Consider the following 27,371-nt stretch of genomic DNA (forward strand, 5'->3'; position numbering starts at 1 on the left):
GTGCCCTGGCATCCCCCAGCGCCAGCCGCCCCTCACGGCGCGGCAGGAGGAGGGAGCAGGCCCCGCTTGTTCCCCTTTCCTGGCGCTCACGGGGCATCGAAGAGCCAAGGAGGGCTGAAACGGCACGTCCCCCAAACGCTTCCCTCTCTGGTCCTTTTGGGGCACTTAACGCGCTCTGCTCAGGGGAGTCCGAGGGCCTACACTCGGCTTTCCCTGCTAAGGTGTCATTCTTCCTTCTGTAAGCTCCACAACTGGCTGGTTGATGTGAGCTGTCTAGGAGATGGGGAAAACGAGACGCTTTCAAATTGGGGGAATTATCCTGGTAAATTACTGCAGTTTTTCAGCAACAGAATTTCAAGGTGCAGCTGGGCCTTTCAGCCATTGCATCGATTTTCAAATGCCACCCGCAGCATGCGAAGTGTGAAGAGCCCAGTGTGAAGCTCCTCAAAGACACTGCAGCACTTGTCCACCAGCAGACAGGATGTGTCTGTGCTGAGTCACCAGAAAAGCAAGCTAAGCCCGGAGCCGTTATTGCACGGGCAAGCAGAGTTGGTTTCCAGAGGAGCTGCATGCACTCGTTTCCCTCTCCCACTCAGTACTTTCTCTCCTCTTTCGAGCTGGCTCCTGGCTTTAACTGGAGCTTTTGACAGAGAAGGGAATGACTGCATCTCATTTTCATTGGGATGTGGCCGTCCAAATGTCTGCAAGGAATCTTACAGGGAGCACGGAGCCTGGGCAAACATCTGTGAGGCTGCAGCTTTTGACTGTTTGAAACAGGCCTTCTTTGGGCTCGGCACCTGCAGGCCACCGCACAGCGGTAGCCGGAAGGCTGCTGCCAGAGCTGCAACACAACAAAAGCGTGGCAGCCCAAGAATCCGCGCGCAGCTCTTCTGCACGTTGTCCAACGTTAAGGTGCCAAAGAAAGAGCAAGCAGGAAGAGAGGAGCTTTGTGTCAGGAGACAAGCCAACATCTCCCTGTCAGAAAGGGAGGTCAGGCTCCAAACTGAGTCAGAGCAAAGGTCAGCATGCACCTACGTGCTCAAGAAGCAACTGCGCACTGCAATACTCCTGGAAACTGATTTCCTTGGCTTCTTTTGTCCCCTAAATGTCATCAAAGCAGTTAGGGCTTTCAGAAGCAACAAAGATGCCAGCAGGAACAAGCACACTTGCTTTTAGTCAAAGCCTTGGGGAGGAAAAGTCACGTTTGCTTGGATTTCTTGGGGCCCTGCTGGATCGGTGCATTTTCGGAGTTACCCCGGGATGCCTTGAGCACTGGCTTATGGACGGTAAGGATTTTTTCTCCTGCTTTACGACTGAGGAGATCTTCCCAGGCTTTTCTTTTGCGTCAGCTGTACAGAAGATTTTGGTTGCTGGGCGTAACTATGCCAACAGACCCAGAGCGGCTGCTATTGTGACGTCAAGGGAGCCGGGCCGCATCACAGTGCTGTCGATGCAACGTTGTCCCGGTGCGCGCGAGGCCTCGTTGTCCAGAGCAGCTCTTTGGCTTGCTCGCTGCAGGAGGACCCTCGTGACTGAGGCGTTCTCAGCAGACGGCCTGCACCCCGAGAGGAGCCTTGGTTTTTCCCCCGGGTGGCATTCAGTGTGCAAACCCGCACAGCACTGCTAGAATGTTCGGGCAAGTCTGTGCCGCGGTTTGCACGGTTTTTTCTGTGGCGTATTCCGGCTACTTCCTGACCCACCTGACTCGTAAGTAAAGGTTTATCCTGGGGGTAGCCATCACACGGCGTTTGCTTCACTTTGCTCTTTATGCTTGTTTGTAGTGATGAAGCTGACTTGGGAGCAAAAGTGCCATTAAGATGCCGCTCCTTTGCTAAAGCTCCTGCCAACAGCATCAGCTAAAAAGGGGGTGTCTGCACTCGCTGGCGGGTGCAGAGTATTTGCAACGTAACCTGCAGGGGCCGCGTTCCCTCCACGGGAGAGCGCGTGGCGTTGGACACTGTCATTTCCTCAGCTTGCTGCTTCAGCCGAGACAACCTGCAAATTGCAGGCTGGCAGGGAGTCTCACAAGTACTTCTAAAACTTGGCCAGGAGTGAGGGAAAGCACTTTTTTGCTCCAAATCCTGCCATTAGAGGCCTTGGCTCTCTGCTGTGACCCTTTGCGGTGCGCCAAGAGAGCGATTCCCTGGGCGATGAAGTGCAAGCTCCTAACCGGTTAGGCTTTGCTCCTGAACCCAGGAGCTGTTCCTGGGCTGCTTTAGAAGAGAACCGCCACAGCTATGGGGCCCTTTGTGGAAGCTTTCCCGGGGTATCATTTGCAGCAAATTGATGGGAATTAGTGTATGCAATTTATTTTTAAAAAATAAAAAACAAATAAAACAACAGCAACAACAACAACAACAACAACAGCAACAACAACAACAACAACAACGAAAAAATGAAAAAATGAAAAGAAAGGTTGCAGGAAAGAGAAGAGGAAAAAGCTGCTTGAGCTGTTGGGCAGAACAGAAGCTCTGACTTAAAGGACACTTGGCATTTCTGTGATGGTGTTTCTATTTCTTCAGTGACAAAAGTAGAGAGAGCCTAGTATCGTGTCCTTGTTGTTCTCTTGCTTGCTGTGGGAAAAATCTTGTGTTGCTCCTGGAGGGATGCTGGGAAAGGAAAATGCTCTCTGTTGGGACTGACTTGTCCTGTGGGACTCCCCAGCCACAGGCACTTTTCTAATGGCATCTGGTTCCTTTTCCCTTGCTCGCTGCAGGTCACCTCACACGCGGATGGAGACACGCCCGTCCTTTGGTGAGTGGCAAAGGAACCTCTGACCTTGCTGGCATGTAAGAATTGTGCAGCAAGCTGTGAGCTTGGCCTGTTGTGGTAGAGTGTAGAGTGCCAGCCTGAGAGGCGGAAAGAAAGCCCAAGTCGGTGCTGGCATCAGCAGCAGCAAAGGGAGCACTGGCTCTTTCCTAATTTTCCATTGAAGAGCCTTTCAAGAGATGAAAGGCAAGTGTGGCAGGCCAAAGGTGTCTTGCTGATTCTAGCCAGGGTGGAAGATCAAATGCACAGCAAGACGGAGCACCACCTAATTTGCCCATCTTAAGAGGGTGAATTTCACGACTCAGAATCCCACTTTGATCAAAGTTTCTGATTTCCCCTTAGTCTGGGTGAAAAGAAACCAGCTTCCGGAGCTGACAAGAAAGCAGCTCCTGAAGGACTGGCTGCTCCCTGTCCCTCTCACTGCTGTCTGTCTGCAGGGCTCACCAGCAGGGTCAGCACCTCCTCTGGCTCCCTCTCTTGCTGAGGAAGAGGCTGAAGAGGAGCCAAATGACAAGAAGCCTCCATCTGTTGTCCATCCACAGCCTGAACGTGCAGAGCCAGTAAGTGGCACCTGTGCTTGGCACTGCCTTTGGTGCAGGGCCGAGCTTCAAGTTTCTGACGAGCCAGCCCTTGCCGCTCGTGCCTGAAGATGCTGGGGGCTGTGTGCCTGCCATGACGTAGTGCTGCTTCAGCCAGGCCAGGGACCCCTGGCAAATGGCTTCTGAACTTTCACATTTGAGCGCCATTTTGCCGGGACGCTGAGAGGGCCTGAGAAAGTCTCTTGGGATCAGATGAGAGGCAGCATTGTGCCTTTAAATTGTTGCCAGCGTAGAAGCGAGCCCCTTGGTGCACGGTGTCCCTGCAGGCTCCCCGTGGTCAGCGGCCAGAGACGGTCCAAAGACGCAGTTGACAGCCTTGCAGGATACTTAGGAGACACTGGCCCCTGGGAGGGACCAATTAGCTTCAGGCACAACGTAGACCAGACTGGCCTTCTGGTCAGACACGACCATGCCCACTCGAGGGTGACTTCATTGCCCAGGGGAGCACAGCAGGAGGAAAGCAACGGGGCTCTGGGGCCCTGCTCCCACCTCTTTCTGTATCTTTGCAACCTCGTCAATACCTTGTTGCAGTCGTCTTGCAGAAAATCGATAAAATGTAGCATGAGCCTGGCCATGTGCTGCTGTAGCACAGCAGCCTTCGGGGTTTGCCCGTTGCCTTTGAGAAGGGCACATGCAAAACCCCCCCAGCCAAAGAGGCCTGGCGGTGGCCGACAGCCTTCCTTTGGCCGTGTGCTCTGTGGGGTATCTGTGCCAACCACCTTTCTGACGGGCAATCCTTTCTTGTCCCAGCTCTCTCTTGACGCGCGCTCTGCCGTTCAACGTGCCGCTGCACCGGCGCGGTCTGCAGCAGCCAGCACTCCCCCACATGCCAGCACTTCGTCCAGCAGCCCAGCCCAGCAGCTGGAGATGAGAGAGGAGCAGAGCCTGAGGAGACTGAGTACGTCTGGTGTATTTCCGGTCTGCCAGAGCGGCGTGTTTTCTGTGCGTCTCTGTATTGGCTGCGCCAGAAGTTCCTCCTCGCTTTAGTGTCACAGAGGCATTTAGGCCTCCCTCCAAGAGCCGGTTGCTGTGCTTTGAGGCAGCAAGAGAGCGCTCGGCGTGTTCCCGCTGCCTCCGAGGGCAGCTGGCACTGGCTTGGCTTTGCCTGGGCTGCCCTCTGTGCCAAAGACAAAAGCAGAGATTGTTTCTGTTGAGCAGAAGGCTGGCACCTAGCGGGTGACTGGGCCCCAGGGAGCTCTCGGGCCCCAGCTATTCTCCGCTGCTGCCATTTCTACGACTGTTCTCACTCCTCCTCTCACTGGTGCACGTTGTTCTCCTAAGTGGCCCTGCCGGTGGCGGCAGGTGCCAGTGCAGAGGCTGCGGAGGCCCTTCCTTAGCTCTGAGGGCCCAGTTCCCAAAGGCCCATCGTTCTGGGTTATCACATGAGCTGCTGTGCTTGAAAGCCGTGAAGTCCTTCTTGGAAAGGCCAGCTGCTGAAAGGTGGAGAAGATGGCCCTCCCGCTCGCTGTTCTCAGCGGCTGGAAGCCAAGTGACTGCAAAGGGCACAGAGCTCCCGACAGTGGGGCTGCATCTTGGATCGTCTGGGGAGCGGCATCTCCCTTTCAAAGTGAGCACCTTGCACTGCTTTTGTCTTTCAGGGAGCATTGTGAGTCTGGGCGAGCCGAGGAGGAAATACTCGGCGTTTGAAGAACTCGGACGAGGGTAAGTCTGACGCCTGCTCCTTACGCAAAACCGTGGGCCCAGTCTCTGGCCGGTGTAGCGTCAAGCGTGACATCAGGCAAGCTGCGAACACGGTCAGACTCTGGCTTTACCTTCCTGCCACCTCTCAGGACTGCTCAGTCACAGCAGTCAGAAGGCATCATCAAAGACAACCTGGTGCTGGCAAGGTCTGCCTTGCTTGCAGCAAGGAGCAGGGCCTGGAAGATGTCCCGCCCCTGCCGCAGTATGCCGGCCTACCAGAGCACCTTGTCACCCGAGAGCTGGCAGATAACACTTCTCCAAGGCAGAGTTTTCCAAGTTCTTCTTCTCCAGTTTTTCCAAAGGGTCCCCCTTAGGCTGGGAACGGAACCGATCGGGCGTGTGCCTTGGAGATTTGTAGCAGCCCTTGGTGTTCACATTGGGCCTCCGTTTTCTCCCGGACACCCTGCATGGCAGAGGGCTGCTGGGCTGTTGTGCTAATGGCGGGGGAGGCGCCGCAGCTGGGCGTTTTCCAAATGCTCCAGGCAGCCTGGGGAGATCTCCTGCCTAGGCTGGCTTTCACCGCCAGGGACTAAAGGGCTTTCTTTTTCTGCTGCTGTTTTCTTTCTAGGGGTTTTGGAGCTGTTTATAAAGCCCTCGACGCCAGCACAGGACAACAGGTAAAGTGTCAATGCCCCCAGCAGATTTTGCAGCTCTGGAGCGCTTTCGCCGCGGCTGCGAGCCTTGGCTGGAGCTTTGGGTGGCCGCTCCATCTCTGCGGCAGAGGCTGCTCCTCTGAAGCACGGACTAGGCTCAGCAGCCTGCAGACGGCATTTGGGACGGGCTTTGGTCCTTCTCCTAAGCTCTGCCCTCTGGCACAGCTGGGCTGCGTCATTGCACAAGCACTCGCTGCGTGTTCCTGGGCATCTCGTGCGACGAGCGCCTTCTCAAGTCAACGGTCTCTCAATGTCCTTTTAGGTGGCCATCAAGAAAATGGCGCTTCAAGAGGAGATGTCCGAGGAGCTGGCTGTCAATGAAATCGTGGTCATGAGGGACAGTAGGAACCCCAATATTGTTACCTACTTAGACAGGTGGGGCTATTCTCATGTCAACGTTCCTTTAGGATACTGCAAGCCCAAAGTGGCAAACCCCTTTGGTTGCTGGCAGAAAATGGAGCTGTTTAGGATTTCTCTCCTCCAGTGCAGGGGAGGAGGTTGCACTTGGTCTGCAATAATCTCTTCTGGCATATGCAGCTTGGAGAGCACTTCCAAAAAGCTGGGTCAGCCCCTCGGGTGACTGGGCTGTGCCCAGGTCCTCTCTCTCCATGCCGGGCTTTTCTTCTTTCAGCTACCTGGTCGACGGGGAGCTCTGGCTGGCGATGGAGTTCATGGACGGCGGCACGTTGTATGATGTACTCGGGGCAGTGTACCTCGAGGAAGGACAGATAGGCGCTGTCTGTCGGGAGGTGAGGGATGCCACTTGTGCTTCCCCTGGCCTGCACAGGATGGCCCTTGTCAACTGGTGGTTAAGAACAGCAGAGATTTCTTGCTCACGGCCTTGCTTTGCTGTTGCTGTCACGACACGGAGAAGAAAGAGCACCTGAAGCCAACTGCCTGCCAGTGTCCCCGCACTTCCTAGGCTCCGTTCTCGCACTCTTACGTACTGCCGTTGTGCTCCGGCGCTCGTGCTCGCTGCCTCACTGGCTCGCTCGCTGTGTCGCACTTGTTTCCTCTTGCCAGCTTTGCCTGGAGCCTGTCTGTGTATCCTGCATTCCTTGCCGCTCCAAGCCTGCACGCTGGTGGCAGAATTTCAAGCTAAGGGCAAAGGAGATGCCCTCAGCTTCAAAGGACAGCAGTGCAGCCCAGATGGCGTTGGATTCTGGAACTGGTCTAACGTGCTGCTTCCTCCTCTGCTGCCACAAGGCTACCAAGAAAATCTTTGCCATGACGCCCCCCAGCCAAAGGGCACGTGCTACGTACCGAAGGGAGGAGGGGCTTTTGGAAGCTCAGATGTGCCTTTGCTTGGAAAGATGGAACACTCGTCTAAGAGTGTTGAAGCAGCAAGCTCTTCCTCTTGACAGCACTAGGATGCTGCGCCCTGGCTCACTAGTCCCTGAGAAAGCTGCCACTCTCGTCGAGCCCGTTCCTTTCTTGCAGGATGCAATCAGGTCCTGAACCTTCACCTTTCCCTTTCTCCTCTCTCGCTCAGTGCCTGCAAGGACTGCATTTCCTTCATTCCCGCCGAGTCATCCACAGAGACGTCAAAAGCTGCAACATTCTTGTGAGCATGGACGGATCTGTGAAATTGGGTGGGTATCCTTGGTGCGGCGCAGCGTTGCCGGGATGCGCTCTGGGGCTGCTCTGGGGTAACTGCCAGTTCTCCAGAAGGGCTGCTTGGCCAGCGCGTGAAACGTGAGGGCATTTTTGAAGTGGCCGGTGCCTTATCTCCCTGGCTGCAGCCCCGCGGAAGCAGAGCACTGCTGCTTTTCCGGCTAGATTCACCGTGGCCTTGTCAGGCTTTGAGCGGGCAATCCTTTGGCTGGGTTTGCCAGTTGTAGCTGGCTTTGACAGGGTTTGTTTTTCTCCGCAGCTGACTTTGGCCTCTGTGCTCAGCTCACCCCTGAGCGCGACAAGTGCAGCTCCAGCGTCGGCACTCCCAGCTGGATGGCGCCGGAAGTCGTGAGAGGAGAAGCCTACGGCCCCAAAGTGGACATCTGGTCACTGGGGATCGTGGGGCTGGAAATGGTGGAAGGGGAAGCTCCTTACCAGAGGGAACCCCGTCTCAGGGTAAGGTGCAGCTTAAAAGTGCGGCTCTGTGTGGAGAGAGCTGTTGTGGCTAGGAAAGGAGCAGGTAGAGTGTCCTCTTCCCTTTTTTGTAGGTTTTAGAACTGATAGAAAGGAACGGGGCCCCAAAACTGCAAAACCCCAGGCAGCACTCGGCTCTCCTGCGCGACTTTCTCCGCTGCTGCCTGCAGACAGATGAGGACAGGCGCTGGTCTGCCCAGGAACTCCTGAAGGTAAGAAAAAGCAAAGCGGCAAAAAGCCCTGCGAGCTGTGGACGCCTGCGTGAAGGGCCAAAGAGGACTGGGGCCCACGTGGGCCTGGGCGAGACAGGTCCGGGACCGGAAGGCGGAGGGGCAGATGGTGCCCTCGGTCCTCTTTGTGCGTCTTCCTGGTAGCAGAGGAACCCTGCTTGAGCCTGTTGGACGCGATCTTGGGAAGTAATGGTTCTTTTTGGTTTTGTTTTTCCTTTGGGCAGCATCCTTTTGTGACCTCAGGCGATCCTGCCTCCAGCCTGGCTGCTCTGATCATCTCAGCCAAGCAAGTGCAGGAAGACTGGAGAGGAGACGCTTGCGCCTGAGGAGGCCTTGCTGCCCCGCCAGCTCAGAGGAGCGACGAGGGGATGTACCGTGTTTAGGAGAAGATTCGGCGGCCATCCCCTGAGTTTTAGAATGAGCTGTTCCGTAGTTAGGAAGTTTATAGTTTTGAGATTTTCTTAGCTTAGCTGGTTTCAGTTAGGACTCTAGACCCCAGAAAGCTTCATTAATGGAGCATTGTTTAGCTAAGAGTAGAGTATTGCTGATGTAGGGGAGCTGAGAATTATCCTTGAGGTAGAAATGGACGAATCGCCATACTGATGATTAAGCTATGAAAGAAAAAGCTGGGACTCAGCAGAACTGGACCAGGCATGAGCTGTCAGCCTGAACAGGTCACCAGGAGGACAGAATGATGAAGATGAAGACGAAGACGAAGATGAAGATGAAGATGAAGAAGTAGCTGGAAGACCCTTGGTTTCAGCCCTTGGTTTCAGCAGGACTGGCAATAAAAAACTGTAAAACCTCCAGAGCCCTGGAAGATTCCCTTCCTTGCCACGCTGTGCCTAAGCTGGACAGCGCCTTCGAAGCCGTGCGCTCTGGACGGGCTGTCCCGTTGATGGCTTTGCGCTGCTTCCCAGCGGCCCAAGGCTCTCCCCCCTCGCAGAGGGGCCCTGCCCCGCCCCCCGCGCCCCGTGGCCTCTGCCGCCCCGCCCGCCCTGCGCAGATGTTGCCCCCCCCCCCCACCCTCCCCCCGTGCCCTGGCATCCCCCAGCGCCAGCCGCCCCTCACGGCGCGGCAGGAGGAGGGAGCAGGCCCCGCTTGTTCTCCTTTCCTGGCGCTCACGGGGCATCGAAGAGCCAAGGAGGGCTGAAACGGCACGTCCCCCAAACGCTTCCCTCTCTGGTCCTTTTGGGGCACTTAACGCGCTCTGCTCAGGGGAGTCCGAGGGCCTACACTCGGCTTTCCCTGCTAAGGTGTCATTCTTCCTTCTGTAAGCTCCACAACTGGCTGGTTGATGTGAGCTGTCTAGGAGATGGGGAAAACGAGACGCTTTCAAATTGGGGGAATTATCCTGGTAAATTACTGCAGTTTTTCAGCAACAGAATTTCAAGGTGCAGCTGGGCCTTTCAGCCATTGCATCGATTTTCAAATGCCACCCGCAGCATGCGAAGTGTGAAGAGCCCAGTGTGAAGCTCCTCAAAGACACTGCAGCACTTGTCCATCAGCAGACAGGACGTGTCTGTGCTGAGTCACCAGAAAAGCAAGCTAAGCCCGGAGCCGTTATTGCACGGGCAAGCAGAGTTGGTTTCCAGAGGAGCTGCATGCACTCGTTTCCCTCTCCCACTCAGTACTTTCTCTCCTCTTTCGAGCTGGCTCCTGGCTTTAACTGGAGCTTTTGACAGAGAAGGGAATGACTGCATCTCATTTTCATTGGGATGTGGCCGTCCAAATGTCTGCAAGGAATCTTACAGGGAGCACGGAGCCTGGGCAAACATCTGTGAGGCTGCAGCTTTTGACTGTTTGAAACAGGCCTTCTTTGGGCTCGGCACCTGCAGGCCACCGCACAGCGGTAGCCGGAAGGCTGCTGCCAGAGCTGCAACACAACAAAAGCGTGGCAGCCCAAGAATCCGCGCGCAGCTCTTCTGCACGTTGTCCAACGTTAAGGTGCCAAAGAAAGAGCAAGCAGGAAGAGAGGAGCTTTGTGTCAGGAGACAAGCCAACATCTCCCTGTCAGAAAGGGAGGTCAGGCTCCAAACTGAGTCAGAGCAAAGGTCAGCATGCACCTACGTGCTCAAGAAGCAACTGCGCACTGCAATACTCCTGGAAACTGATTTCCTTGGCTTCTTTTGTCCCCTAAATGTCATCAAAGCAGTTAGGGCTTTCAGAAGCAACAAAGATGCCAGCAGGAACAAGCACACTTGCTTTTAGTCAAAGCCTTGGGGAGGAAAAGTCACGTTTGCTTGGATTTCTTGGGGCCCTGCTGGATCGGTGCATTTTCGGAGTTACCCCGGGATGCCTTGAGCACTGGCTTATGGACGGTAAGGATTTTTTCTCCTGCTTTACGACTGAGGAGATCTTCCCAGGCTTTTCTTTTGCGTCAGCTGTACAGAAGATTTTGGTTGCTGGGCGTAACTATGCCAACAGACCCAGAGCGGCTGCTATTGTGACGTCAAGGGAGCCGGGCCGCATCACAGTGCTGTCGATGCAACGTTGTCCCGGTGCGCGCGAGGCCTCGTTGTCCAGAGCAGCTCTTTGGCTTGCTCGCTGCAGGAGGACCCTCGTGACTGAGGCGTTCTCAGCAGACGGCCTGCACCCCGAGAGGAGCCTTGGTTTTTCCCCCGGGTGGCATTCAGTGTGCAAACCCGCACAGCACTGCTAGAATGATCGGGCAAGTCTGTGCCGCGGTTTGCACGGTTTTTTCTGTGGCGTATTCCGGCTACTTCCTGACCCACCTGACTCGTAAGTAAAGGTTTATCCTGGGGGTAGCCATCACACGGCGTTTGCTTCACTTTGCTCTTTATGCTTGTTTGTAGTGATGAAGCTGACTTGGGAGCAAAAGTGCCATTAAGATGCCGCTCCTTTGCTAAAGCTCCTGCCAACAGCATCAGCTAAAAAGGGGGTGTCTGCACTCGCTGGCGGGTGCAGAGTATTTGCAACGTAACCTGCAGGGGCCGCGTTCCCTCCACGGGAGAGCGCGTGGCGTTGGACACTGTCATTTCCTCAGCTTGCTGCTTCAGCCGAGACAACCTGCAAATTGCAGGCTGGCAGGGAGTCTCACAAGTACTTCTAAAACTTGGCCAGGAGTGAGGGAAAGCACTTTTTTGCTCCAAATCCTGCCATTAGAGGCCTTGGCTCTCTGCTGTGACCCTTTGCGGTGCGCCAAGAGAGCGATTCCCTGGGCGATGAAGTGCAAGCTCCTAACCGGTTAGGCTTTGCTCCTGAACCCAGGAGCTGTTCCTGGGCTGCTTTAGAAGAGAACCGCCACAGCTATGGGGCCCTTTGTGGAAGCTTTCCCGGGGTATCATTTGCAGCAAGTTGATGGGAATTAGTGTATGCAATTTATTTTTAAAAAATAAAAAACAAATAAAACAACAGCAACAGCAACAACAACAACAACAACAAAAAACGAAAAGAAAGGTTGCAGGAAAGAGAAGAGGAAAAAGCTGCTTGAGCTGTTGGGCAGAACAGAAGCTCTGACTTAAAGGACACTTGGCATTTCTGTGATGGTGTTTCTATTTCTTCAGTGACAAAAGTAGAGAGAGCCTAGTATCGTGTCCTTGTTGTTCTCTTGCTTGCTGTGGGAAAAATCTTGTGTTGCTCCTGGAGGGATGCTGGGAAAGGAAAATGCTCTCTGTTGGGACTGACTTGTCCTGTGGGACTCCCCAGCCACAGGCACTTTTCTAATGGCATCTGGTTCCTTTTCCCTTGCTCGCTGCAGGTCACCTCACACGCGGATGGAGACACGCCCGTCCTTTGGTGAGTGGCAAAGGAACCTCTGACCTTGCTGGCATGTAAGAATTGTGCAGCAAGCTGTGAGCTTGGCCTGTTGCGGTAGAGTGTAGAGTGCCAGCCTGAGAGGCGGAAAGAAAGCCCAAGTCGGTGCTGGCATCAGCAGCAGCAAAGGGAGCACTGGCTCTTTCCTAATTTTCCATTGAAGAGCCTTTCAAGAGATGAAAGGCAAGTGTGGCAGGCCAAAGGTGTCTTGCTGATTCTAGCCAGGGTGGAAGATCAAATGCACAGCAAGACGGAGCACCACCTAATTTGCCCATCTTAAGAGGGTGAATTTCACGACTCAGAATCCCACTTTGATCAAAGTTTCTGATTTCCCCTTAGTCTGGGTGAAAAGAAACCAGCTTCCGGAGCTGACAAGAAAGCAGCTCCTGAAGGATTGGCTGCTCCCTGTCCCTCTCACTGCTGTCTGTCTGCAGGGCTCACCAGCAGGGTCAGCACCTCCTCTGGCTCCCTCTCTTGCTGAGGAAGAGGCTGAAGAGGAGCCAAATGACAAGAAGCCTCCATCTGTTGTCCATCCACAGCCTGAACGTGCAGAGCCAGTAAGTGGCACCTGTGCTTGGCACTGCCTTTGGTGCAGGGCCGAGCTTCAAGTTTCTGACGAGCCAGCCCTTGCCGCTCGTGCCTGAAGATGCTGGGGGCTGTGTGCCTGCCATGACGTAGTGCTGCTTCAGCCAGGCCAGGGACCCCTGGCAAATGGCTTCTGAACTTTCACATTTGAGCGCCATTTTGCCGGGACGCTGAGAGGGCCTGAGAAAGTCTCTTGGGATCAGATGAGAGGCAGCATTGTGCCTTTAAATTGTTGCCAGCGTAGAAGCGAGCCCCTTGGTGCACGGTGTCCCTGCAGGCTCCCCGTGGTCAGCGGCCAGAGACGGTCCAAAGACGCAGTTGACAGCCTTGCAGGATACTTAGGAGACACTGGCCCCTGGGAGGGACCAATTAGCTTCAGGCACAACGTAGACCAGACTGGCCTTCTGGTCAGACACGACCATGCCCACTCGAGGGTGACTTCATTGCCCAGGGGAGCACAGCAGGAGGAAAGCAACGGGGCTCTGGGGCCCTGCTCCCACCTCTTTCTGTATCTTTGCAACCTCGTCAATACCTTGTTGCAGTCGTCTTGCAGAAAATCGATAAAATGTAGCATGAGCCTGGCCATGTGCTGCTGTAGCACAGCAGCCTTCGGGGTTTGCCCGTTGCCTTTGAGAAGGGCACATGCAAAACCCCCCCAGCCAAAGAGGCCTGGCGGTGGCCGACAGCCTTCCTTTGGCCGTGTGCTCTGTGGGGTATCTGTGCCAACCACCTTTCTGACGGGCAATCCTTTCTTGTCCCAGCTCTCTCTTGACGCGCGCTCTGCCGTTCAACGTGCCGCTGCACCGGCGCGGTCTGCAGCAGCCAGCACTCCCCCACATGCCAGCACTTCGTCCAGCAGCCCAGCCCAGCAGCTGGAGATGAGAGAGGAGCAGAGCCTGAGGAGACTGAGTACGTCTGGTGTATTTCCGGTCTGCCAGAGCGGCGTGTTTTCTGTGCGTCTCTGTATTGGCTGCGCCAGAAGTTCCTCCTCGCTTTAGTGTCACAGAGGCATTTAGGCCTCCCTCCAAGAGCCGGTTGCTGTGCTTTGAGGCAGCAAGAGAGCGCTCGGCGTGTTCCCGCTGCCTCCGAGGGCAGCTGGCACTGGCTTGGCTTTGCCTGGGCTGCCCTCTGTGCCAAAGACAAAAGCAGAGATTGTTTCTGTTGAGCAGAAGGCTGGCACCTAGCGGGTGACTGGGCCCCAGGGAGCTCTCGGGCCCCAGCTATTCTCCGCTGCTGCCATTTCTACGACTGTTCTCACTCCTCCTCTCACTGGTGCACGTTGTTCTCCTAAGTGGCCCTGCCGGTGGCGGCAGGTGCCAGTGCAGAGGCTGCGGAGGCCCTTCCTTAGCTCTGAGGGCCCAGTTCCCAAAGGCCCATCGTTCTGGGTTATCACATGAGCTGCTGTGCTTGAAAGCCGTGAAGTCCTTCTTGGAAAGGCCAGCTGCTGAAAGGTGGAGAAGATGGCCCTCCCGCTCGCTGTTCTCAGCGGCTGGAAGCCAAGTGACTGCAAAGGGCACAGAGCTCCCGACAGTGGGGCTGCATCTTGGATCGTCTGGGGAGCGGCATCTCCCTTTCAAAGTGAGCACCTTGCACTGCTTTTGTCTTTCAGGGAGCATTGTGAGTCTGGGCGAGCCGAGGAGGAAATACTCGGCGTTTGAAGAACTCGGACGAGGGTAAGTCTGACGCCTGCTCCTTACGCAAAACCGTGGGCCCAGTCTCTGGCCGGTGTAGCGTCAAGCGTGACATCAGGCAAGCTGCGAACACGGTCAGACTCTGGCTTTACCTTCCTGCCACCTCTCAGGACTGCTCAGTCACAGCAGTCAGAAGGCATCATCAAAGACAACCTGGTGCTGGCAAGGTCTGCCTTGCTTGCAGCAAGGAGCAGGGCCTGGAAGATGTCCCGCCCCTGCCGCAGTATGCCGGCCTACCAGAGCACCTTGTCACCCGAGAGCTGGCAGATAACACTTCTCCAAGGCAGAGTTTTCCAAGTTCTTCTTCTCCAGTTTTTCCAAAGGGTCCCCCTTAGGCTGGGAACGGAACCGATCGGGCGTGTGCCTTGGAGATTTGTAGCAGCCCTTGGTGTTCACATTGGGCCTCCGTTTTCTCCCGGACACCCTGCATGGCAGAGGGCTGCTGGGCTGTTGTGCTAATGGCGGGGGAGGCGCCGCAGCTGGGCGTTTTCCAAATGCTCCAGGCAGCCTGGGGAGATCTCCTGCCTAGGCTGGCTTTCACCGCCAGGGACTAAAGGGCTTTCTTTTTCTGCTGCTGTTTTCTTTCTAGGGGTTTTGGAGCTGTTTATAAAGCCCTCGACGCCAGCACAGGACAACAGGTAAAGTGTCAATGCCCCCAGCAGATTTTGCAGCTCTGGAGCGCTTTCGCCGCGGCTGCGAGCCTTGGCTGGAGCTTTGGGTGGCCGCTCCATCTCTGCGGCAGAGGCTGCTCCTCTGAAGCACGGACTAGGCTCAGCAGCCTGCAGACGGCATTTGGGACGGGCTTTGGTCCTTCTCCTAAGCTCTGCCCTCTGGCACAGCTGGGCTGCGTCATTGCACAAGCACTCGCTGCGTGTTCCTGGGCATCTCGTGCGACGAGCGCCTTCTCAAGTCAACGGTCTCTCAATGTCCTTTTAGGTGGCCATCAAGAAAATGGCGCTTCAAGAGGAGATGTCCGAGGAGCTGGCTGTCAATGAAATCGTGGTCATGAGGGACAGTAGGAACCCCAATATTGTTACCTACTTAGACAGGTGGGGCTATTCTCATGTCAACGTTCCTTTAGGATACTGCAAGCCCAAAGTGGCAAACCCCTTTGGTTGCTGGCAGAAAATGGAGCTGTTTAGGATTTCTCTCCTCCAGTGCAGGGGAGGAGGTTGCACTTGGTCTGCAATAATCTCTTCTGGCATATGCAGCTTGGAGAGCACTTCCAAAAAGCTGGGTCAGCCCCTCGGGTGACTGGGCTGTGCCCAGGTCCTCTCTCTCCATGCCGGGCTTTTCTTCTTTCAGCTACCTGGTCGACGGGGAGCTCTGGCTGGCGATGGAGTTCATGGACGGCGGCACGTTGTATGATGTACTCGGGGCAGTGTACCTCGAGGAAGGACAGATAGGCGCTGTCTGTCGGGAGGTGAGGGATGCCACTTGTGCTTCCCCTGGCCTGCACAGGATGGCCCTTGTCAACTGGTGGTTAAGAACAGCAGAGATTTCTTGCTCACGGCCTTGCTTTGCTGTTGCTGTCACGACACGGAGAAGAAAGAGCACCTGAAGCCAACTGCCTGCCAGTGTCCCCGCACTTCCTAGGCTCCGTTCTCGCACTCTTACGTACTGCCGTTGTGCTCCGGCGCTCGTGCTCGCTGCCTCACTGGCTCGCTCGCTGTGTCGCACTTGTTTCCTCTTGCCAGCTTTGCCTGGAGCCTGTCTGTGTATCCTGCATTCCTTGCCGCTCCAAGCCTGCACGCTGGTGGCAGAATTTCAAGCTAAGGGCAAAGGAGATGCCCTCAGCTTCAAAGGACAGCAGTGCAGCCCAGATGGCGTTGGATTCTGGAACTGGTCTAACGTGCTGCTTCCTCCTCTGCTGCCACAAGGCTACCAAGAAAATCTTTGCCATGACGCCCCCCAGCCAAAGGGCACGTGCTACGTACCGAAGGGAGGAGGGGCTTTTGGAAGCTCAGATGTGCCTTTGCTTGGAAAGATGGAACACTCGTCTAAGAGTGTTGAAGCAGCAAGCTCTTCCTCTTGACAGCACTAGGATGCTGCGCCCTGGCTCACTAGTCCCTGAGAAAGCTGCCACTCTCGTCGAGCCCGTTCCTTTCTTGCAGGATGCAATCAGGTCCTGAACCTTCACCTTTCCCTTTCTCCTCTCTCGCTCAGTGCCTGCAAGGACTGCATTTCCTTCATTCCCGCCGAGTCATCCACAGAGACGTCAAAAGCTGCAACATTCTTGTGAGCATGGACGGATCTGTGAAATTGGGTGGGTATCCTTGGTGCGGCGCAGCGTTGCCGGGATGCGCTCTGGGGCTGCTCTGGGGTAACTGCCAGTTCTCCAGAAGGGCTGCTTGGCCAGCGCGTGAAACGTGAGGGCATTTTTGAAGTGGCCGGTGCCTTATCTCCCTGGCTGCAGCCCCGCGGAAGCAGAGCACTGCTGCTTTTCCGGCTAGATTCACCGTGGCCTTGTCAGGCTTTGAGCGGGCAATCCTTTGGCTGGGTTTGCCAGTTGTAGCTGGCTTTGACAGGGTTTGTTTTTCTCCGCAGCTGACTTTGGCCTCTGTGCTCAGCTCACCCCTGAGCGCGACAAGTGCAGCTCCAGCGTCGGCACTCCCAGCTGGATGGCGCCGGAAGTCGTGAGAGGAGAAGCCTACGGCCCCAAAGTGGACATCTGGTCACTGGGGATCGTGGGGCTGGAAATGGTGGAAGGGGAAGCTCCTTACCAGAGGGAACCCCGTCTCAGGGTAAGGTGCAGCTTAAAAGTGCGGCTCTGTGTGGAGAGAGCTGTTGTGGCTAGGAAAGGAGCAGGTAGAGTGTCCTCTTCCCTTTTTTGTAGGTTTTAGAACTGATAGAAAGGAACGGGGCCCCAAAACTGCAAAACCCCAGGCAGCACTCGGCTCTCCTGCGCGACTTTCTCCGCTGCTGCCTGCAGACAGATGAGGACAGGCGCTGGTCTGCCCAGGAACTCCTGAAGGTAAGAAAAAGCAAAGCGGCAAAAAGCCCTGCGAGCTGTGGACGCCTGCGTGAAGGGCCAAAGAGGACTGGGGCCCACGTGGGCCTGGGCGAGACAGGTCCGGGACCGGAAGGCGGAGGGGCAGATGGTGCCCTCGGTCCTCTTTGTGCGTCTTCCTGGTAGCAGAGGAACCCTGCTTGAGCCTGTTGGACGCGATCTTGGGAAGTAATGGTTCTTTTTGGTTTTGTTTTTCCTTTGGGCAGCATCCTTTTGTGACCTCAGGCGATCCTGCCTCCAGCCTGGCTGCTCTGATCATCTCAGCCAAGCAAGTGCAGGAAGACTGGAGAGGAGACGCTTGCGCCTGAGGAGGCCTTGCTGCCCCGCCAGCTCAGAGGAGCGACGAGGGGATGTACCGTGTTTAGGAGAAGATTCGGCGGCCATCCCCTGAGTTTTAGAATGAGCTGTTCCGTAGTTAGGAAGTTTATAGTTTTGAGATTTTCTTAGCTTAGCTGGTTTCAGTTAGGACTCTAGACCCCAGAAAGCTTCATTAATGGAGCATTGTTTAGCTAAGAGTAGAGTATTGCTGATGTAGGGGAGCTGAGAATTATCCTTGAGGTAGAAATGGACGAATCGCCATACTGATGATTAAGCTATGAAAGAAAAAGCTGGGACTCAGCAGAACTGGACCAGGCATGAGCTGTCAGCCTGAACAGGTCACCAGGAGGACAGAATGATGAAGATGAAGACGAAGACGAAGATGAAGATGAAGATGAAGAAGTAGCTGGAAGACCCTTGGTTTCAGCCCTTGGTTTCAGCAGGACTGGCAATAAAAAACTGTAAAACCTCCAGAGCCCTGGAAGATTCCCTTCCTTGCCACGCTGTGCCTAAGCTGGACAGCGCCTTCGAAGCCGTGCGCTCTGGACGGGCTGTCCCGTTGATGGCTTTGCGCTGCTTCCCAGCGGCCCAAGGCTCTCCCCCCTCGCAGAGGGGCCCTGCCCCGCCCCCCGCGCCCCGTGGCCTCTGCCGCCCCGCCCGCCCTGCGCAGATGTTGCCCCCCCCCCCCACCCTCCCCCCGTGCCCTGGCATCCCCCAGCGCCAGCCGCCCCTCACGGCGCGGCAGGAGGAGGGAGCAGGCCCCGCTTGTTCCCCTTTCCTGGCGCTCACGGGGCATCGAAGAGCCAAGGAGGGCTGAAACGGCACGTCCCCCAAACGCTTCCCTCTCTGGTCCTTTTGGGGCACTTAACGCGCTCTGCTCAGGGGAGTCCGAGGGCCTACACTCGGCTTTCCCTGCTAAGGTGTCATTCTTCCTTCTGTAAGCTCCACAACTGGCTGGTTGATGTGAGCTGTCTAGGAGATGGGGAAAACGAGACGCTTTCAAATTGGGGGAATTATCCTGGTAAATTACTGCAGTTTTTCAGCAACAGAATTTCAAGGTGCAGCTGGGCCTTTCAGCCATTGCATCGATTTTCAAATGCCACCCGCAGCATGCGAAGTGTGAAGAGCCCAGTGTGAAGCTCCTCAAAGACACTGCAGCACTTGTCCACCAGCAGACAGGACGTGTCTGTGCTGAGTCACCAGAAAAGCAAGCTAAGCCCGGAGCCGTTATTGCACGGGCAAGCAGAGTTGGTTTCCAGAGGAGCTGCATGCACTCGTTTCCCTCTCCCACTCAGTACTTTCTCTCCTCTTTCGAGCTGGCTCCTGGCTTTAACTGGAGCTTTTGACAGAGAAGGGAATGACTGCATCTCATTTTCATTGGGATGTGGCCGTCCAAATGTCTGCAAGGAATCTTACAGGGAGCACGGAGCCTGGGCAAACATCTGTGAGGCTGCAGCTTTTGACTGTTTGAAACAGGCCTTCTTTGGGCTCGGCACCTGCAGGCCACCGCACAGCGGTAGCCGGAAGGCTGCTGCCAGAGCTGCAACACAACAAAAGCGTGGCAGCCCAAGAATCCGCGCGCAGCTCTTCTGCACGTTGTCCAACGTTAAGGTGCCAAAGAAAGAGCAAGCAGGAAGAGAGGAGCTTTGTGTCAGGAGACAAGCCAACATCTCCCTGTCAGAAAGGGAGGTCAGGCTCCAAACTGAGTCAGAGCAAAGGTCAGCATGCACCTACGTGCTCAAGAAGCAACTGCGCACTGCAATACTCCTGGAAACTGATTTCCTTGGCTTCTTTTGTCCCCTAAATGTCATCAAAGCAGTTAGGGCTTTCAGAAGCAACAAAGATGCCAGCAGGAACAAGCACACTTGCTTTTAGTCAAAGCCTTGGGGAGGAAAAGTCACGTTTGCTTGGATTTCTTGGGGCCCTGCTGGATCGGTGCATTTTCGGAGTTACCCCGGGATGCCTTGAGCACTGGCTTATGGACGGTAAGGATTTTTTCTCCTGCTTTACGACTGAGGAGATCTTCCCAGGCTTTTCTTTTGCGTCAGCTGTACAGAAGATTTTGGTTGCTGGGCGTAACTATGCCAACAGACCCAGAGCGGCTGCTATTGTGACGTCAAGGGAGCCGGGCCGCATCACAGTGCTGTCGATGCAACGTTGTCCCGGTGCGCGCGAGGCCTCGTTGTCCAGAGCAGCTCTTTGGCTTGCTCGCTGCAGGAGGACCCTCGTGACTGAGGCGTTCTCAGCAGACGGCCTGCACCCCGAGAGGAGCCTTGGTTTTTCCCCCGGGTGGCATTCAGTGTGCAAACCCGCACAGCACTGCTAGAATGATCGGGCAAGTCTGTGCCGCGGTTTGCACGGTTTTTTCTGTGGCGTATTCCGGCTACTTCCTGACCCACCTGACTCGTAAGTAAAGGTTTATCCTGGGGGTAGCCATCACACGGCGTTTGCTTCACTTTGCTCTTTATGCTTGTTTGTAGTGATGAAGCTGACTTGGGAGCAAAAGTGCCATTAAGATGCCGCTCCTTTGCTAAAGCTCCTGCCAACAGCATCAGCTAAAAAGGGGGTGTCTGCACTCGCTGGCGGGTGCAGAGTATTTGCAACGTAACCTGCAGGGGCCGCGTTCCCTCCACGGGAGAGCGCGTGGCGTTGGACACTGTCATTTCCTCAGCTTGCTGCTTCAGCCGAGACAACCTGCAAATTGCAGGCTGGCAGGGAGTCTCACAAGTACTTCTAAAACTTGGCCAGGAGTGAGGGAAAGCACTTTTTTGCTCCAAATCCTGCCATTAGAGGCCTTGGCTCTCTGCTGTGACCCTTTGCGGTGCGCCAAGAGAGCGATTCCCTGGGCGATGAAGTGCAAGCTCCTAACCGGTTAGGCTTTGCTCCTGAACCCAGGAGCTGTTCCTGGGCTGCTTTAGAAGAGAACCGCCACAGCTATGGGGCCCTTTGTGGAAGCTTTCCCGGGGTATCATTTGCAGCAAGTTGATGGGAATTAGTGTATGCAATTTATTTTTAAAAAATAAAAAACAAATAAAACAACAGCAACAGCAACAACAACAACAACAACAAAAAACGAAAAGAAAGGTTGCAGGAAAGAGAAGAGGAAAAAGCTGCTTGAGCTGTTGGGCAGAACAGAAGCTCTGACTTAAAGGACACTTGGCATTTCTGTGATGGTGTTTCTATTTCTTCAGTGACAAAAGTAGAGAGAGCCTAGTATCGTGTCCTTGTTGTTCTCTTGCTTGCTGTGGGAAAAATCTTGTGTTGCTCCTGGAGGGATGCTGGGAAAGGAAAATGCTCTCTGTTGGGACTGACTTGTCCTGTGGGACTCCCCAGCCACAGGCACTTTTCTAATGGCATCTGGTTCCTTTTCCCTTGCTCGCTGCAGGTCACCTCACACGCGGATGGAGACACGCCCGTCCTTTGGTGAGTGGCAAAGGAACCTCTGACCTTGCTGGCATGTAAGAATTGTGCAGCAAGCTGTGAGCTTGGCCTGTTGCGGTAGAGTGTAGAGTGCCAGCCTGAGAGGCGGAAAGAAAGCCCAAGTCGGTGCTGGCATCAGCAGCAGCAAAGGGAGCACTGGCTCTTTCCTAATTTTCCATTGAAGAGCCTTTCAAGAGATGAAAGGCAAGTGTGGCAGGCCAAAGGTGTCTTGCTGATTCTAGCCAGGATGGAAGATCAAATGCACAGCAAGACGGAGCACCACCTAATTTGCCCATCTTAAGAGGGTGAATTTCACGACTCAGAATCCCACTTTGATCAAAGTTTCTGATTTCCCCTTAGTCTGGGTGAAAAGAAACCAGCTTCCGGAGCTGACAAGAAAGCAGCTCCTGAAGGACTGGCTGCTCCCTGTCCCTCTCACTGCTGTCTGTCTGCAGGGCTCACCAGCAGGGTCAGCACCTCCTCTGGCTCCCTCTCTTGCTGAGGAAGAGGCTGAAGAGGAGCCAAATGACAAGAAGCCTCCATCTGTTGTCCATCCACAGCCTGAACGTGCAGAGCCAGTAAGTGGCACCTGTGCTTGGCACTGCCTTTGGTGCAGGGCCGAGCTTCAAGTTTCTGACGAGCCAGCCCTTGCCGCTCGTGCCTGAAGATGCTGGGGGCTGTGTGCCTGCCATGACGTAGTGCTGCTTCAGCCAGGCCAGGGACCCCTGGCAAATGGCTTCTGAACTTTCACATTTGAGCGCCATTTTGCCGGGACGCTGAGAGGGCCTGAGAAAGTCTCTTGGGATCAGATGAGAGGCAGCATTGTGCCTTTAAATTGTTGCCAGCGTAGAAGCGAGCCCCTTGGTGCACGGTGTCCCTGCAGGCTCCCCGTGGTCAGCGGCCAGAGACGGTCCAAAGACGCAGTTGACAGCCTTGCAGGATACTTAGGAGACACTGGCCCCTGGGAGGGACCAATTAGCTTCAGGCACAACGTAGACCAGACTGGCCTTCTGGTCAGACACGACCATGCCCACTCGAGGGTGACTTCATTGCCCAGGGGAGCACAGCAGGAGGAAAGCAACGGGGCTCTGGGGCCCTGCTCCCACCTCTTTCTGTATCTTTGCAACCTCGTCAATACCTTGTTGCAGTCGTCTTGCAGAAAATCGATAAAATGTAGCATGAGCCTGGCCATGTGCTGCTGTAGCACAGCAGCCTTCGGGGTTTGCCCGTTGCCTTTGAGAAGGGCACATGCAAAACCCCCCCAGCCAAAGAGGCCTGGCGGTGGCCGACAGCCTTCCTTTGGCCGTGTGCTCTGTGGGGTATCTGTGCCAACCACCTTTCTGACGGGCAATCCTTTCTTGTCCCAGCTCTCTCTTGACGCGCGCTCTGCCGTTCAACGTGCCGCTGCACCGGCGCGGTCTGCAGCAGCCAGCACTCCCCCACATGCCAGCACTTCGTCCAGCAGCCCAGCCCAGCAGCTGGAGATGAGAGAGGAGCAGAGCCTGAGGAGACTGAGTACGTCTGGTGTATTTCCGGTCTGTCAGAGCGGCGTGTTTTCTGTGCGTCTCTGTATTGGCTGCGCCAGAAGTTCCTCCTCGCTTTAGTGTCACAGAGGCATTTAGGCCTCCCTCCAAGAGCCGGTTGCTGTGCTTTGAGGCAGCAAGAGAGCGCTCGGCGTGTTCCCGCTGCCTCCGAGGGCAGCTGGCACTGGCTTGGCTTTGCCTGGGCTGCCCTCTGTGCCAAAGACAAAAGCAGAGATTGTTTCTGTTGAGCAGAAGGCTGGCACCTAGCGGGTGACTGGGCCCCAGGGAGCTCTCGGGCCCCAGCTATTCTCCGCTGCTGCCATTTCTACGACTGTTCTCACTCCTCCTCTCACTGGTGCACGTTGTTCTCCTAAGTGGCCCTGCCGGTGGCGGCAGGTGCCAGTGCAGAGGCTGCGGAGGCCCTTCCTTAGCTCTGAGGGCCCAGTTCCCAAAGGCCCATCGTTCTGGGTTATCACATGAGCTGCTGTGCTTGAAAGCCGTGAAGTCCTTCTTGGAAAGGCCAGCTGCTGAAAGGTGGAGAAGATGGCCCTCCCGCTCGCTGTTCTCAGCGGCTGGAAGCCAAGTGACTGCAAAGGGCACAGAGCTCCCGACAGTGGGGCTGCATCTTGGATCGTCTGGGGAGCGGCATCTCCCTTTCAAAGTGAGCACCTTGCACTGCTTTTGTCTTTCAGGGAGCATTGTGAGTCTGGGCGAGCCGAGGAGGAAATACTCGGCGTTTGAAGAACTCGGACGAGGGTAAGTCTGACGCCTGCTCCTTACGCAAAACCGTGGGCCCAGTCTCTGGCCGGTGTAGCGTCAAGCGTGACATCAGGCAAGCTGCGAACACGGTCAGACTCTGGCTTTACCTTCCTGCCACCTCTCAGGACTGCTCAGTCACAGCAGTCAGAAGGCATCATCAAAGACAACCTGGTGCTGGCAAGGTCTGCCTTGCTTGCAGCAAGGAGCAGGGCCTGGAAGATGTCCCGCCCCTGCCGCAGTATGCCGGCCTACCAGAGCACCTTGTCACCCGAGAGCTGGCAGATAACACTTCTCCAAGGCAGAGTTTTCCAAGTTCTTCTTCTCCAGTTTTTCCAAAGGGTCCCCCTTAGGCTGGGAACGGAACCGATCGGGCGTGTGCCTTGGAGATTTGTAGCAGCCCTTGGTGTTCACATTGGGCCTCCGTTTTCTCCCGGACACCCTGCATGGCAGAGGGCTGCTGGGCTGTTGTGCTAATGGCGGGGGAGGCGCCGCAGCTGGGCGTTTTCCAAATGCTCCAGGCAGCCTGGGGAGATCTCCTGCCTAGGCTGGCTTTCACCGCCAGGGACTAAAGGGCTTTCTTTTTCTGCTGCTGTTTTCTTTCTAGGGGTTTTGGAGCTGTTTATAAAGCCCTCGACGCCAGCACAGGACAACAGGTAAAGTGTCAATGCCCCCAGCAGATTTTGCAGCTCTGGAGCGCTTTCGCCGCGGCTGCGAGCCTTGGCTGGAGCTTTGGGTGGCCGCTCCATCTCTGCGGCAGAGGCTGCTCCTCTGAAGCACGGACTAGGCTCAGCAGCCTGCAGACGGCATTTGGGACGGGCTTTGGTCCTTCTCCTAAGCTCTGCCCTCTGGCACAGCTGGGCTGCGTCATTGCACAAGCACTCGCTGCGTGTTCCTGGGCATCTCGTGCGACGAGCGCCTTCTCAAGTCAACGGTCTCTCAATGTCCTTTTAGGTGGCCATCAAGAAAATGGCGCTTCAAGAGGAGATGTCCGAGGAGCTGGCTGTCAATGAAATCGTGGTCATGAGGGACAGTAGGAACCCCAATATTGTTACCTACTTAGACAGGTGGGGCTATTCTCATGTCAACGTTCCTTTAGGATACTGCAAGCCCAAAGTGGCAAACCCCTTTGGTTGCTGGCAGAAAATGGAGCTGTTTAGGATTTCTCTCCTCCAGTGCAGGGGAGGAGGTTGCACTTGGTCTGCAATAATCTCTTCTGGCATATGCAGCTTGGAGAGCACTTCCAAAAAGCTGGGTCAGCCCCTCGGGTGACTGGGCTGTGCCCAGGTCCTCTCTCTCCATGCCGGGCTTTTCTTCTTTCAGCTACCTGGTCGACGGGGAGCTCTGGCTGGCGATGGAGTTCATGGACGGCGGCACGTTGTATGATGTACTCGGGGCAGTGTACCTCGAGGAAGGACAGATAGGCGCTGTCTGTCGGGAGGTGAGGGATGCCACTTGTGCTTCCCCTGGCCTGCACAGGATGGCCCTTGTCAACTGGTGGTTAAGAACAGCAGAGATTTCTTGCTCACGGCCTTGCTTTGCTGTTGCTGTCACGACACGGAGAAGAAAGAGCACCTGAAGCCAACTGCCTGCCAGTGTCCCCGCACTTCCTAGGCTCCGTTCTCGCACTCTTACGTACTGCCGTTGTGCTCCGGCGCTCGTGCTCGCTGCCTCACTGGCTCGCTCGCTGTGTCGCACTTGTTTCCTCTTGCCAGCTTTGCCTGGAGCCTGTCTGTGTATCCTGCATTCCTTGCCGCTCCAAGCCTGCACGCTGGTGGCAGAATTTCAAGCTAAGGGCAAAGGAGATGCCCTCAGCTTCAAAGGACAGCAGTGCAGCCCAGATGGCGTTGGATTCTGGAACTGGTCTAACGTGCTGCTTCCTCCTCTGCTGCCACAAGGCTACCAAGAAAATCTTTGCCATGACGCCCCCCAGCCAAAGGGCACGTGCTACGTACCGAAGGGAGGAGGGGCTTTTGGAAGCTCAGATGTGCCTTTGCTTGGAAAGATGGAACACTCGTCTAAGAGTGTTGAAGCAGCAAGCTCTTCCTCTTGACAGCACTAGGATGCTGCGCCCTGGCTCACTAGTCCCTGAGAAAGCTGCCACTCTCGTCGAGCCCGTTCCTTTCTTGCAGGATGCAATCAGGTCCTGAACCTTCACCTTTCCCTTTCTCCTCTCTCGCTCAGTGCCTGCAAGGACTGCATTTCCTTCATTCCCGCCGAGTCATCCACAGAGACGTCAAAAGCTGCAACATTCTTGTGAGCATGGACGGATCTGTGAAATTGGGTGGGTATCCTTGGTGCGGCGCAGCGTTGCCGGGATGCGCTCTGGGGCTGCTCTGGGGTAACTGCCAGTTCTCCAGAAGGGCTGCTTGGCCAGCGCGTGAAACGTGAGGGCATTTTTGAAGTGGCCAGTGCCTTATCTCCCTGGCTGCAGCCCCGCGGAAGCAGAGCACTGCTGCTTTTCCGGCTAGATTCACCGTGGCCTTGTCAGGCTTTGAGCGGGCAATCCTTTGGCTGGGTTTGCCAGTTGTAGCTGGCTTTGACAGGGTTTGTTTTTCTCCGCAGCTGACTTTGGCCTCTGTGCTCAGCTCACCCCTGAGCGCGACAAGTGCAGCTCCAGCGTCGGCACTCCCAGCTGGATGGCGCCGGAAGTCGTGAGAGGAGAAGCCTACGGCCCCAAAGTGGACATCTGGTCACTGGGGATCGTGGGGCTGGAAATGGTGGAAGGGGAAGCTCCTTACCAGAGGGAACCCCGTCTCAGGGTAAGGTGCAGCTTAAAAGTGCGGCTCTGTGTGGAGAGAGCTGTTGTGGCTAGGAAAGGAGCAGGTAGAGTGTCCTCTTCCCTTTTTTGTAGGTTTTAGAACTGATAGAAAGGAACGGGGCCCCAAAACTGCAAAACCCCAGGCAGCACTCGGCTCTCCTGCGCGACTTTCTCCGCTGCTGCCTGCAGACAGATGAGGACAGGCGCTGGTCTGCCCCGGAAGTCCTGAAGGTAAGAAAAAGCAAAGCGGCAAAAAGCCCTGCGAGCTGTGGACGCCTGCGTGAAGGGCCAAAGAGGACTGGGGGCCACGTGGGCCTGGGCGAGACAGGTCCGGGACCGGAAGGCGGAGGGGCAGATGGTGCCCTCGGTCCTCTTTGTGCGTCTTCCTGGTAGCAGAGGAACCCTGCTTGAGCCTGTTGGACGCGATCTTGGGAAGTAATGGTTCTTTTTGGTTTTGTTTTTCCTTTGGGCAGCATCCTTTTGTGACCTCAGGCGATCCTGCCTCCAGCCTGGCTGCTCTGATCATCTCAGCCAAGCAAGTGCAGGAAGACTGGAGAGGAGACGCTTGCGCCTGAGGAGGCCTTGCTGCCCCGCCAGCTCAGAGGAGCGACGAGGGGATGTACCGTGTTTAGGAGAAGATTCGGCGGCCATCCCCTGAGTTTTAGAATGAGCTGTTCCGTAGTTAGGAAGTTTATAGTTTTGAGATTTTCTTAGCTTAGCTGGTTTCAGTTAGGACTCTAGACCCCAGAAAGCTTCATTAATGGAGCATTGTTTAGCTAAGAGTAGAGTATTGCTGATGTAGGGGAGCTGAGAATTATCCTTGAGGTAGAAATGGACGAATCGCCATACTGATGATTAAGCTATGAAAGAAAAAGCTGGGACTCAGCAGAACTGGACCAGGCATGAGCTGTCAGCCTGAACAGGTCACCAGGAGGACAGAATGATGAAGATGAAGACGAAGACGAAGATGAAGATGAAGATGAAGAAGTAGCTGGAAGACCCTTGGTTTCAGCCCTTGGTTTCAGCAGGACTGGCAATAAAAAACTGTAAAACCTCCAGAGCCCTGGAAGATTCCCTTCCTTGCCACGCTGTGCCTAAGCTGGACAGCGCCTTCGAAGCCGTGCGCTCTGGACGGGCTGTCCCGTTGATGGCTTTGCGCTGCTTCCCAGCGGCCCAAGGCTCTCCCCCCTCGCAGAGGGGCCCTGCCCCGCCCCCCGCGCCCCGTGGCCTCTGCCGCCCCGCCCGCCCTGCGCAGATGTTGCCCCCCCCCCCACCCTCCCCCCGTGCCCTGGCATCCCCCAGCGCCAGCCGCCCCTCACGGCGCGGCAGGAGGAGGGAGCAGGCCCCGCTTGTTCCCCTTTCCTGGCGCTCACGGGGCATCGAAGAGCCAAGGAGGGCTGAAACGGCACGTCCCCCAAACGCTTCCCTCTCTGGTCCTTTTGGGGCACTTAACGCGCTCTGCTCAGGGGAGTCCGAGGGCCTACACTCGG

The 27,371-nt window shown here is 55.7% G+C and overlaps 3 protein-coding genes across 4 annotated transcripts; all 3 read left to right on the plus strand.

Moving 5' to 3' along the window:
* Positions 1–270: 270 nt before the first annotated feature.
* On the plus strand, positions 271–8,847 carry LOC125318684 (serine/threonine-protein kinase PAK 3-like). Its single transcript, XM_048289631.1, has 12 exons — positions 271–1,286; positions 2,717–2,754; positions 3,207–3,329; positions 4,119–4,266; positions 4,967–5,030; positions 5,638–5,686; positions 5,985–6,097; positions 6,354–6,471; positions 7,215–7,314; positions 7,596–7,792; positions 7,885–8,022; positions 8,265–8,847. The coding sequence occupies exons 1-12, from the start codon at positions 1,106–1,108 to the stop codon at positions 8,364–8,366; spliced, it is 1,371 nt and encodes a 456-aa protein (XP_048145588.1). The 5' UTR covers positions 271–1,105; the 3' UTR covers positions 8,367–8,847.
* A 751-nt stretch (positions 8,848–9,598) lies between these two features.
* On the plus strand, positions 9,599–17,892 carry LOC125318685 (serine/threonine-protein kinase PAK 3-like). Of its 2 annotated transcripts, none has more exons than XM_048289632.1 (12): positions 9,599–10,361; positions 11,762–11,799; positions 12,252–12,374; positions 13,164–13,311; positions 14,012–14,075; positions 14,683–14,731; positions 15,030–15,142; positions 15,399–15,516; positions 16,260–16,359; positions 16,641–16,837; positions 16,930–17,067; positions 17,310–17,892. In XM_048289632.1, the coding sequence occupies exons 1-12, from the start codon at positions 10,181–10,183 to the stop codon at positions 17,409–17,411; spliced, it is 1,371 nt and encodes a 456-aa protein (XP_048145589.1). In that variant the 5' UTR covers positions 9,599–10,180; the 3' UTR covers positions 17,412–17,892. The 2 variants fall into 2 exon arrangements, with proteins under 2 accessions (XP_048145589.1, XP_048145590.1); XM_048289633.1 differs by lacking the exon at positions 9,599–10,361 and adding an exon at positions 10,554–10,782.
* A 1,706-nt stretch (positions 17,893–19,598) lies between these two features.
* On the plus strand, positions 19,599–27,282 carry LOC125318769 (serine/threonine-protein kinase PAK 3-like). Its single transcript, XM_048289701.1, has 12 exons — positions 19,599–19,827; positions 20,807–20,844; positions 21,297–21,419; positions 22,209–22,356; positions 23,057–23,120; positions 23,728–23,776; positions 24,075–24,187; positions 24,444–24,561; positions 25,305–25,404; positions 25,686–25,882; positions 25,975–26,112; positions 27,184–27,282. The coding sequence occupies exons 1-12, from the start codon at positions 19,749–19,751 to the stop codon at positions 27,280–27,282; spliced, it is 1,266 nt and encodes a 421-aa protein (XP_048145658.1). The 5' UTR covers positions 19,599–19,748.
* Positions 27,283–27,371: the final 89 nt, after the last annotated feature.

The sequence above is a fragment of the Corvus hawaiiensis genome, chromosome 31 (genome assembly GCF_020740725.1).
Source record: "Corvus hawaiiensis isolate bCorHaw1 chromosome 31, bCorHaw1.pri.cur, whole genome shotgun sequence".
Lineage (NCBI taxonomy): Eukaryota > Metazoa > Chordata > Aves > Passeriformes > Corvidae > Corvus > Corvus hawaiiensis.